Consider the following 12,227-nt stretch of genomic DNA (forward strand, 5'->3'; position numbering starts at 1 on the left):
GACCTCAGAGTAGGACCACCTCCCCACTAAGTAATGGGTACTCCTCCCACCCCTCCAGAAGAGGTCACCAGGTGTGGTTCTGCTGTTGACGCTCAGCCAAGACTGTCAGTAAACAGCTCACTGATGACTGGAAGAGCCCTACGCTGCTCTCTGATACCGATATTTCTATCACTCAGGAAGGATTTGAGAAAGCAATATAGGATAGTAGACTATGGAAGGAGATTTGGAGTCAAGCAAACTTGGGTTCACATCATGACTCCATCATAATTGCCTTAAATAATTGACTTAATCCCACTGGGTCTGTTTCTCCTCTATATACAAGAGACAATAAGGGCTATCTTTAGTGCTTGCTGTGATGAATAAATAAATAAGCCAAGTATAGCATGTGGTCCTAATAGGATCTTCGTTAAAGTTAACCTTCTTCTAGGGGTGCCTGAGTGGCTCAGTTGGTTAAATGGCCGACTTCACCTCAGGTCATGATCTTGCAGTCCGTGAGTTCGAACCCCGCATTAGGCTCTGTGCTGACAGCTCAGAGCCTGGAGCCTGCTTTGGATTCTGTGTCTCCCTCTCTCTGCCCGTCCCCTGCTCATACTCTGCCTCTGTCTCTCTCTCAAAAATAAATAAACATTAAAAAAATTTAAAGTTAACCTTTTTCTCTTCTCTTGGGCCCAGATCTAGATGAGGAAGCAGTCCAGTGGTGATAGTGAAAACCAGACCACCTGGCTGATCCTGGTTGGCTTTGGGGAGCTGCAACACCTGGGCTTCCTCCCCTTCACCTTCTTTTTAGCCATCTATGTGATAACAGTTGGGGGCAACGCCCTCATCGTGCTGGCTGTGGCCTCCAGTCGGACACTCCACACACCCATGTACTTCTTCCTCTGCCACTTCTCCTTGCTGGAGATTGGCTACACCTCCAACATCATGCCTCAGCTGCTGCAGAGCTTCCTGAAAGGGAGGGAGGCCATCTCACTGGTCAGCTGTCTGGTCCAGTTCTACATGTTTGCCTCGCTGGCTGCAGTTGAGTGCCTCCTGCTATCTGCTATGTCCTATGACCGTTACCTGGCCATCTGCCACCCGCTTCGCTACCCTGTCCTGATGAGCACATGGTTGTGTGGCTGCCTGGCTGCTGGAGTCTGGGTCAGTGGATTTTCTTTCTCTGCCTTCACTCTGGCCCTGGCAGCCCCTCTGACCCTCTGCCCTGGCAACAGGGAGATCGACCACTACTTCTGTGACTTTGCTCCAGTTGTAGGGCTGTTCTGTGGAGATGTGGGGGTTATGTGGGCAGCTGGAGTGAGCATCTCAGGCTTTCTGACACTGGTCCCCTTCCTGTTGATTGTGGCATCCTATGCCTTCATCTTAAGGACTGTGCTGCAAATACCTTCAGGCCATGGTAGACAGAAAGCTTTCTCCACCTGTTCCTCCCACCTCAGTGTGGTCGGGGTGTATTATGGCACTCTCATTGTGGTCTATGTAGCCCCAACAGACCACATGGCCCCCTTGCTCCGAAAGGCCTTCTCTGTCCTCTACACTGTATTCACCCCTATGGTCAACCCCATTATTTACAGCCTCAAGAACCAAGAGGTAAAGGGGGCCCTTCATAGGCTCTGGGGACAGCTCATCCCAAGTGATACCCCACTGAGGGGGAATAGGACAGCTAGTGACTTCTACCTGGATTCCAGCTTAGCCCCCTCCTCAAAGTCTAGAGGACTAGAGACTACAGTGAAAAGATGAATACTGAGGGATTGAAAATAGATGTCTGACAAAATAACGTAACTTCATTTTTCCAGTTGGGATGGGGTAGGGATCAAAATCTCATGCCTTATACAGGGCCAAAATATTATAGACACTCCATAAATATTAGTTGACAAAAACGAACGAATGAATGAATATGGAAAAGAATGCAAGAAAGAGCAGAGAACAACACCAAGTGGGGAACATCTGCAAATTATTAATCTAAGATGGCAAGACTAAGGTTGGCAGATAGAAAAAGGAAGGGGTAGGGAGATGGTAATGAGGACCACAATTAACATCTCCTGACATGCTTCAAATGAAATCTCAGAAACAGAGACAGACTTGAGCGTAAAGTCTATGGAGCAGTGATGTAGGTAGTGATGGTGCGAGAGCCAGTTCCCCTGCATCCAGACAAGGCATCCCCTTGGGAGAGGAGGAGTCAGCCATTCATACCTAGGGCCCAAGAGGCCAACTGGGCCACTGCTCTGAGAGTTCCCATTAGTCCTCCTGTTGTTGATGTCAGACAGGTAGGAAGTAGGGAAAAGAAAGGAGACAATTAAATGAGAAAAGAAAGACATAAATTAAACTCAACAAGAGAATTCTGTAGTTTTCCCTCTATCAGAAAATCTTTGAAACCTCTTAAAAATGACACCAAAAAATTCTAATTGTTTTATTTGAATTGTATCAACATATTTCTCAAGGTATGGGATGTGGACCACCTGGTACCAGAATGATCTAGAGTAGCTGTTTACAAATGAAGACTTCTAGGCTCTTCATCAGACCTACAGAATCAGAATCTCTAGATGCGAGGCCCAGGGATCTGCATGTAACAAATGCCACAGGTGATTCTCGGTGTAGGGAAAGGGCACGGCTCTCAGGGGTGACAGGAATAATAGCAGGAAAACTGACCAAAAAAAAAAAAAAAAAAAAAAAGGAATATAGTTCCCAGTTCCTCATGGATGTCGAGAGATGCAACCCTGAGTGATGGGTACGAGATAGGGAGATGTACAGAATGTACAGGGCCAGCAAGAGGATCTGGAGGAAAGTATAAAACCTGGGATAGCCAGCCCTGTCTGGGTGGAGTGGAAATACAGAGCAAGAAAAAACAAAGAGAAAATGTCCCTGCCTAGAAGGTTGCTTGGGAAGTGGTCAGAACCTAGGCTGTGTATGAGTATTAAAAAATGTCTCTGTGATGTTTATTCTTTGCATTAAAGTCAAAAGTGAAATCCTGTGTTATAATGGTGTCTTGGAGGCCAGCACAGAATATACAGGATGCACATCAGGTTCCCCAAACAAAGAACCCAGCAGCTTCCTCAGGATGCATGCCTCACGCGCCCAGAGGGGTTCCTTCACCTTCTGTGTGAGAGGCATTGAGAACAGAGTCAACCTGGGTGTAGACCAAGTTGGGAATTGTCGTGGAGGCACGGGGAGGTGTGGGTCCCAAGGCCTGCATAAAGCATGTGGCTGCCTTTACAATATCATTTCCAGTGTTTTGACAAAGTTCCAAGCCCTTCTCCTCACCTCCCCCACAACCATCACCTGACATCCCCTGCCACAAGCAGTCCTGTGTCTACTCCTGAAGCCAGAAATTCCTAACATGTCACCATTTGAATAACTGGTCAAATGCACATAGTACCTCGGTAGAGGAAAGAGGCACGCCTATCTGTGTTGATCTGTGCTCTCCCTCATACCAGCTTCAGCAAATTACTGCACCTCTTTGAGCCTCAGATTTCCGATCCGTGATATGAAACCAATAATAAATAAGACAGACACATACATACTTCACAGGGTTGTTGTGGCAATGAAACAAAATACATATAATAAAGTCCTCTATCTCTGTGTTTTACTTGGCCTGTGACACATTTTAACAAATATTAACATCCTCCCCTCACTCTCCCTTTCTTCAAGGGAAGTCAGGAGACACCCTGTCCCTTTCGGTCACATCACCGAGGACCAGCCCTTTCCTGGAGTGGAACCTGACTGCATAGACACATGAGGCACAGCTGCTCCTTCTCGTTACCTGGCATTAAAGGGTTGAGAATTCTGGGAGGACACCAGGTTATAAGAAAACTGGACCTAAATAGAAGAGAAACCCCAGAGGAGAGAGAGAAGGGATGTAGAAAAGAAGAGAAGAGATGGGAGAGGAAGGAAGACAGGGAACAGGGAAATGACAAGATGGGAAGGGGAAGAGGAGAGACAATGGAAGGGAAAGTAAACAACAACAAGTGGAAGGGGTAAGAAAGGAAAGAAGTAGGAGAAGGAAAGGAGAAAGAAAGGGTTCCGGAAGCCATTCCCACATTCCTCCACTTGGACCACACGTTTCTGTTCCTAATGAAAAGGTAGGGGCACCTGGATGGCTCAGTCAGTTAATCATCAGACCGGATTTCAGTTCAGGTCTTGATCTCAGGGTGGTGAGTCCAGTCCCGGTGTTGGACCCTGTCCTGGGCGTGAAGACTGCTTTAAAAAAAAAAAAAAAAAAAGGAAGCAGATTGGGTTTTTAATGGATTGCTTTAAAATGTTTCAGTTATTAATAGGACTTCTGTTCAATATTGCACTGTAAGTCCATGCTTTGAGATACCCTACATAAAGCAAGCACACAAAAATAAATGAAAAAATGAAAAGGAAAAAGTGTAAAAGGCATATAATAGCTCAAAAACAAAATAGGGGCACCTGGGTGGCTCAGTCGGTTAAGCCTACTTCGGCTCAAGTCATGATCTCACGGTTTGTGGGTCCAAGCCCCATGTCAAGCTCTGTGCTGACAGCTAGGAACCAGGAGCCCGCTTCGGATTCTATGTCTCCCTCTTTCTCTGCCCCTCCCGCACTTGCGATCTGTCTCTCTCTCTCTCTCTCTCAAAATAATCAGTAAACATTAAAAACTAAATAGGTTTTAAAAATAAATTAAATAAATAAATAAATAAATAAATATCTCCAGGGGCGCCTGGGTGGTTCCGTCAGTTGAGCATCCAACTTCGGCTCAGGTCACGGTCTCACAGGTTTGTGAGTTCGAGCCCAGCGTCCCTGTCAGCGCAAAACCTGCTTCAGCCCCTCTGTTCCCCTCACTCTCTGCCCCTCCCCCTTGTGTGCCCTATTTCTCTCTCAAACCTAAAATAAGCTTTTTTTTTTAATAAACAGATAAATAAATAAATAACATAAACTTTTTTTTTTAATTTTAATAAATAAATAAATAAAATCTCCATGGGCCACAAATCTAAGGAAACTAATAAAAGCTGTGAGTAGGGCTGAAGCTGAAGACCTTATAGCAAGAGGCAGCTATAAGTTCAGCTCCTGCAGGTTAACAGAGACCAAAATTTCTCCACTTGCAGTAGGAACTGGAGCCAAAGTCACTCTAGAAAGGAGGGGCTGGGAACAGGGCCTCTTTTTATTAAAGAGAGATGGGAAAAACTGCTGCCTGCTCCTGTCTGAGGCAAAAGCTTATCCAGAGCACATCTGAGGAGGCGAGAGAGTACATAGCTTAATGACCAGGAATTGAGAGTGTGTACGTGTGTTCTCGCACTCAAAATGAGTCTGAGATCCAACATTATAAAAGACTTGGAAAAAACCTCAGTCCACAAAATGGCCAAAAAATCAGCAGTTGGAAGATAAATTTACACTAGAGAATATTAAAAAATCTCAAGTCTGAAAGACAAGTACCATATGATTTCACTCATATGTATAATCTAAAAAAAAAAAAAAAATGAACAAAAAATGCAGAAAGAGACCCATAAATACAGAAAACAAACTGATGGTTGCCAGAAGGGAGAGGAGTAGGGGAATGATCTCACAGTTTGTGGGTTGGAGCCCCACATCAGGCTCACTGCTGTCAGTGCAGAGCCCATTTCAAACCCTCCATCTCCCTCTCTCTCTGCCCCTCCCCAGCTTGTACACACACACTCTCCCTCTCTCTCTCTCAAAAATAAATAAACATTAAGAAAAAAAATTTTTTAAAGAAAGTACTGATATAGTGATAATTCTTCCTTCACAATGTCTATCCATCTAACTGAAATCAAGGCCTTGTGCTTTAATAAAAATAATCAGCTTTTTTCTTTTTAAAAATTTTTTAATGTTTATTTTTGAGAAAGAGAGAGAGAGAGGAGAGGTGAGAGAGAAAGAGAGAAGGAGACACAGAATCTGAAGCAGGCTCCAAGCTCTGAGCTGTCAGCACAGGGCCCGATGCAGGGCTAGAACTCATGGACCACGAGATCATGACCTGAGCCAAAGTCAGGCGCTCAACCGACTGAGCCACCCAGGCACCCCAGCTTTTTTCTAACCATGTATATCTCCTCTTAGTTCTGTTTCTCTAGAGAACACTGACTAATACAAGATGTTTGACAATCACTGATTACACAGATACTAGAGAGAATTCAAGTAGAGTTGGAGGTTTAGATCTGATGACTTCTTTCAGACACAGAGATATTATGAACTTAGGTTCTAGTAGTCTCCTGTTCAACTTATAGTTCACTGATTGCTGATGCCAGAAGATCCTCAATTTCCCCAAACTCAGTGATGCCAATCATGGATTCCCCCCACTAGACTGAGTAGGAAAATACCTTCAGCCAACCACAGATAATGAGCCAAGTTCAGCAAAGTACACAGGGACAACCCCCTCTGGGGACATTCCAACAAAAGCACAAGGCTTGAAAATCATACTGGTGGGGCACTTGGGTGGTTCAGTCAGTTGAGCATCTGGGTCTTGATTTCAGCTCAGGTCATGATCCCAGAGTCAAGGGATCGAGCCCTGAGTCAGTTCCACACTGAGCATGCAACCTGCTTGAGATTCTCTGTGTCCCTCTGCCCCTCTCTGACTTGCACACTCTCTCAAAAAAGGAAAGCAAAGGCAAGGCAAGGCAAGGCAAGGCACGGCAAGGCAAGGAAAAAAAAAGAAAAAAAGAAAACCATACTTTTTCCTACCAACTCCCATCTCTCCCCATTTTACCTCCTCATGCATTTGCCCAAATACAGGACCCACCCCCACCAAAATGAGACTTTATTCCTGGTATTATTCTTGGTTACATCCCCTTCCCTGAAGTTCACCCTGGCGGGGCCAGTTTGGGGAATTAGCCTTGGGCAACCATATCCTTCCTGGCAGAGCTGCCAGCATTATTGCCCAATCAGAGACATCTTTGTGCCCGTAGGGTATAAGAGACAACAGCATCCTGGACATAGCAGACTGGGGTTCCACCAGCTACAGAAATGAGGTCCATTCTGATCATCTGCCTCCTCGGCTGCTTCTTTGCAGCATATGAGGCCAAAATCTTCTCAAGTGTGGGCTGGCCCGCAAGCTGAAGGCAGAGGGAATGGATGGCTTCCATGGCTACAGCCTGGCAAACTGTGAGTATGAACCATCCATCATTCTATCTCTGCTCAAAGAGGCCTTCTTCCCCAACCAAGCAATCTTTCCCTTTTCACCTTGTGATTTACTCATTTACTCATTTGCTCTCTTGCACTCCCCGAATGCTCCTCTTGTCTCCACCTCTGCTGCCTTGTCATTCCTATCAGGATCTCCATTTTTCTCTTTCCACCAGGGATTATTTGATCTGTAATAGATTTTCTTCTGCTGTTCCCCGAAATCACCTTCCCACCCAGTGCCCTTGAATACTTCCTTGGATCCATCCAGAAACTCACCTAACCACTTGCAAGTTTGCTCCCATCACCTTGGCTTTCATCTGCATCCTTTTTAGTCCAGGTCCCTGCAGCAGAGCCGGTGCTGCCTCCCACCCTCTCCCCTGCCCTTTTGTCCACCAAAAACTAACCTCCATCTGCTGAGTTTGTCTAAAGTCTGTTCTATCCGTGTCACAAGAGAGTTGGAAGGGAATTGTGAGAACAGAAGGGGAGACGATGACAAAGTGCAAGAAGGATTGAGAATCTTGGTCACCCATCCCATTAGGCACAACACATAAAGTTATTTCAATTTCCCTTGGATATCTTCATTTTTCTTCATGCCAAACATCCTTTCCTGTCCCCGCCAAGGATAGCTTTTTTGGGCTCCCTTTCTAGGATGCCCCTCCATTACTTCTCCACCTCTTCCCTTCCATATACCTGGGGATAGAAGCCAAAAAAGGGGGGGGTAAATATACAAGGCAAGAGTTAGCTATTTGGCTGGAAGATGAGGCTGGAAATGTAGACTGGGAAACAGACTGTGATTGATTATTGGGCATCCCAAATGCATTTATTTAACAAATTGTTATTACATACTTATCATGGGCTAATTATTGCTTAGGACCAGGAATACACAATGGATTATAAATATAAATCTAGGGGTGTCTGGGTAGCTCAGTCAGTTAAGTGTCTGACTCTTGATCTCAGCTCAGGTCTTGATCTCAGGGTCGTGATTTCAGGCCCCACGTTGGATTCCATGGTGGGTGTGAGCCTACTTAAAGTGTGTGTGTGTGTGTGTGTGTGTGTGTGTGTGTGTACACACATATGTATAAATATAACATTGAGGACCTCATAGTCTCTTCATTTCAGTCTTAGGGGACTTTATGGCAGTTCTAGTACAGCAGAAGTTGTGTCTCATCACGAAACAATCCTCCTTTTCTAGCCACACCTTTTGTTCTCTCTGACACAGGGGTCTGCATGGCTGAGCATGAGAGTAACTTCAACACCCAGGCCTTCAATGGGAAAAATGACAATGGCAGCAGTGACTATGGGATCTTCCAGATCAACAGCAAGTGGTGGTGCAAAAATAACTCCTCCCCTTCAGCAAATGCCTGCAACACAATGTGCAGTAGTAAGGACACCTTCCCCTCTGAGGGCTGGGTGACATGGGGCAGGTGCACTGCTCCCTAACACCTGACCCTTGGCCAGTGCTGTAGAAGTTGAGGATAGGGAAGAAAGGGGCCCAAACAGTCTTCCACAGAGCTCTTCCTGCCAGAAAGGAGGAAGAAAGATACAATGACCTCTGACTAAGCCTCACCTTCTGGGCTCCCATCCCTCAATACATGGCATCCTGTTCCTCGCACACACATGACTGTATCACCCGTCCACATACCCCACATAGCACTCTGGACACACTAAGTTTTTCCTGAAAACAGAGGTTCTCCCGGGACCCTCAGGTATGTCCTGGGTGCCCTCCGGAAGGAACAATGCTCAGAGGCAGATTCAAAGCAAGGCAAGAAAATCCAGGCAAACAGAAGGCAAACCCACAGAAGAGCTCCAGAGATAGAGGGTTTCTGACTCCGGCTCCATTTCCTCTGGGAATTCCTCTCAAAAAATCATTGATTAATGAAACAGGAAAAGGGGTTTTTCCCTCCCTGCTCAGCCACTTTTCCTTTCAGGGTTTCTGGATGACAACATCAGTGATGACATCACCTGTGCCAAGAGGGTTGTGAAAGATCCTAATGGGATGTCTGCCTGGTAAGCAGAACATACAGGGCAATGATGAGCCACGCTGCCAGGGATGGACCCAGACAGTATTCGGGATGCTGATAAAATAAGCAGCATCTCTGCCGTAGGATTCTTCCTGGGCTTTGTAGGGAGCTGAGACTCTTCTCCCGATGTGAAATGAGGCAGAGTAATACCATGATGTGCTCACCCCATGCATCTCTGTGGCACATGTTCTTAGACGGGCAAACCCTCCCTATTGAGCCTCTCCCACAGTATAAACTGAGTCCAGCCTGCAGACCCTACATCCCCTCTCAGCTGAGCCACTATACACTCCTGCCCCTGCCTCTGATCTATGCTGTATTTCTCTATTCTTAGGGTGGCCTGGGTAAGACACTGCAGAAACAAGGATTTGTCCAGATATCTAGCCAGTTGTAATCTGTGAGACTGTCATTGAATATGGCTCCTGGAGAAAGTGGCCAAGTTCTTGGAAACTCTGAATTTCTAACCCCCCTCCCCCATCTCTGCCTCCAAAATAAAAGTTACTCAAGTTCAGCTGTCTTAAGTATCATGTTTAAGGACTGGGTTATGATGAGACTTGCTACCTGCTATAGACAGCTGAAGATCCTCATTTCTCCAAGCCCATCACTGAAGTTCCCTGTATCTCCTCTGGAAAGCCAGTTAAGGAAAATCCTTTCCTGAGAACTGCTTGAGACTGAAACTGACCGTTGAATATAGCATTCTTGATGTAAGCTCTTATGAAATTCAATAGGTAGAGGTGGCTGATATTATTCTCCATCACCATGAAGGAGAGTTCAAGACGAAAGAGAAGAAAATTGTGGGAAACATTCAGTTTAGACATAGAGAAGGACTGGAAGAATGTCAGGATGATTATGTTGGCTAGGGTAAATGACTAAGCTGCTATAACAGAACCCCAAAAACATGGCATTCTCACAAAACAGTCCAAGGTGCATAGACAAGCTCCTTTGTCCCACACAGAGATTCAGAAATTCAGATTCCTTCCATCTTGCACTTCCACCACCCTTTAAAGCAGTGCTGCTCAAAGTGCGGTCCACAGACCAACAGCATCAACAATATCTGGATACTTGTTAAAAATGTAAATTCTTAGGGTGCCTGTGTGGCTCAGTCATTGAAGCATCCAACTCTTGATTTCAGCTCAGGTCATGATGTCCCGGTTTGTGAAATTTAGCCCCACATTAGGCTCTGAGCTGACAGTGTGGAGATTCTTGTGATTCTTACACTACCTTTCTTTCGGGCTCTCCCCTGCCTGTGAAAGGGCTCTCTCCTTCTCTCAAAATAAATAAATAAAACTTTTTTTAAAAAAGCAAATTATTGGGCCCACAGTAGACCTACTGAATCACTGTTTTAATCTCTGTGGTTTTTAAATTTTTTTATTTTTATTTTTTGAGAGAGAGAGACAGAGAGTGCATGCAAGTGGGGGAGGGAGAAGGAGGGAGAGAATCTTAAACAGGCTCCATACTCAGCACAGAGCCCTACATGGGGCTCGATCTCACAACTGTGAGATAACGACCTGAGCCAAAATCAAGAGTCAGAAACTCAACCAACTGAGCTGCTCAGGCACCCCTTAATCTCTGTTTTAATGAGCTCTCCAGATGTTACTTATGCATTAAAAAAGAAATTGAGAAGCACTGCCCTAGGGTATTGTCCTACAAGGACAAAGCTAGATTGAAGACATTCCATGCTCTAAATTGAGGATGGGGAGTAAGTTTGGAGAAACATACATGCAATGTTTTAAGGTCCAGGCCTGAAGGAGGCACATGTCACTTCCATTAATACTCCAAAGACAGAATATAATCACCAGCCATTCCCAGATGCAAGGGGGCTTAGGAAACATAGTACCAGCTAGACAGCCCAGGGCCTGTTAATAATACTATTACAGGAAAAAGGGGAAATGGATTTGGATGGACAACTAGTAGTTTCTGCCACAGTAATTAATAAATCATTAAGAAAGTAAATCACAATCACATTCCTATGGTATAAATGTTTTCATATAACAGTATTTTTGTGCCCCACCATCCGTTTACACATATCTTGTGGGCAAGGTTCTTCCGCCTCTGGATAAAAACTCAGGCAGGTACCATGACTTTCATGGTCACCCTCAGATAATGAGAGCACACCAACTCTGTCCAAGGAATTTTCCCCTCCTCTCTCCAGCTCTTTTCTTGGCATCTCCAACATCTTTTATAGACTGTCAATGGAAGATTCAATTAAAGATGCAAAACAGATTCCCACAATCTCTTTTTTAAATATTTGTAGTCTCGCAACCATCCAAGCACCCTGTCCCTTCCTGTACTAGAATGAATGGTTATTCCCAATTCCTTACCCCCTCTGTCATGGGATATTCCAGAGCACTACAATGGACAGAGTACCCACCCACCACATGGATGTTGAACTTGGTCATGTGATTTGCTTTGCCAATAGAATGTTAGCAGATGTGACACAAGTAGAAACTAAAAATGTGATTGCATGGTTTCGTCTGACCCCTTGTGCTCCTGTGATTGCCCGACAAGAGCATGCCCCAGGTACTCACTGTCCCCTCACCCCCACCTGGGCTCCAGAATGAAACATGTGGAACAGACTTGAAACCAGCCCAAATCCTGGTTCCTAGAGTCCCCTCCCCCTCCACTCAATCAAAAATCCACCAGACCCAGGAGCAGGAAAAAAAAAAAAAATGTTGTTATAAGCCACTGAGTTTTGAGGTGGTTTGAGACATAACAACAACAACAACAACAACAACAACAACAACAAACTAATACTCTTTCCCACCCTTGTGTCTTCTCAGAGTCATCCCCTTTACATGACCACCACAAATCCTACCCCTCACTTAGATTACCAGCAGGACTCTTTACTGTGAGAATACAGATGCTGTACTTCCCTTGATGGATTTGTATTAATTTAGTTAAAATATATTTGCTGAGCCTTTACTTTGTGGTTAGTTGCTCTGAAAAGAGGTTTAGATGAGGGCCTTGCCCTTTTCCATATTGCAAACCCAGGGTGGAAATCTAAATTCCCTACCCAGAATAATCCAACCAGTAACTAATATAAATGGGCCCTCAATCAAAATCTAATATAGTTCCTTTCCTCTCCCTGCATAAACCAATGATGGGAGTGTATACATAGTTTTTGTAAATGTT

The 12,227-nt window shown here is 45.0% G+C and overlaps 2 protein-coding genes across 2 annotated transcripts; both read left to right on the top strand.

Moving 5' to 3' along the window:
* The first annotated feature begins 678 nt into the window (after positions 1-678).
* Positions 679-1,731, top strand: LOC122225638 (olfactory receptor 11A1-like). Its single transcript, XM_042948478.1, has one exon. The coding sequence runs from the start codon at positions 679-681 to the stop codon at positions 1,729-1,731; it is 1,053 nt and encodes a 350-aa protein (XP_042804412.1).
* A 5,190-nt stretch (positions 1,732-6,921) lies between these two features.
* LOC122225640 (lysozyme C, milk isozyme-like) lies at positions 6,922-9,860 on the top strand. Its single transcript, XM_042948480.1, is given in 5 exon segments — positions 6,922-6,985; positions 6,988-7,059; positions 8,297-8,458; positions 9,006-9,084; positions 9,430-9,860. Coding segments are annotated over 5 exon segments (444 nt in total). The 3' UTR covers positions 9,497-9,860.
* The last annotated feature ends 2,367 nt before the right edge of the window (positions 9,861-12,227 follow it).

This window comes from Panthera leo, chromosome B4 (genome assembly GCF_018350215.1).
Source record: "Panthera leo isolate Ple1 chromosome B4, P.leo_Ple1_pat1.1, whole genome shotgun sequence".
Classification (NCBI taxonomy): Eukaryota; Metazoa; Chordata; class Mammalia; order Carnivora; family Felidae; genus Panthera; species Panthera leo.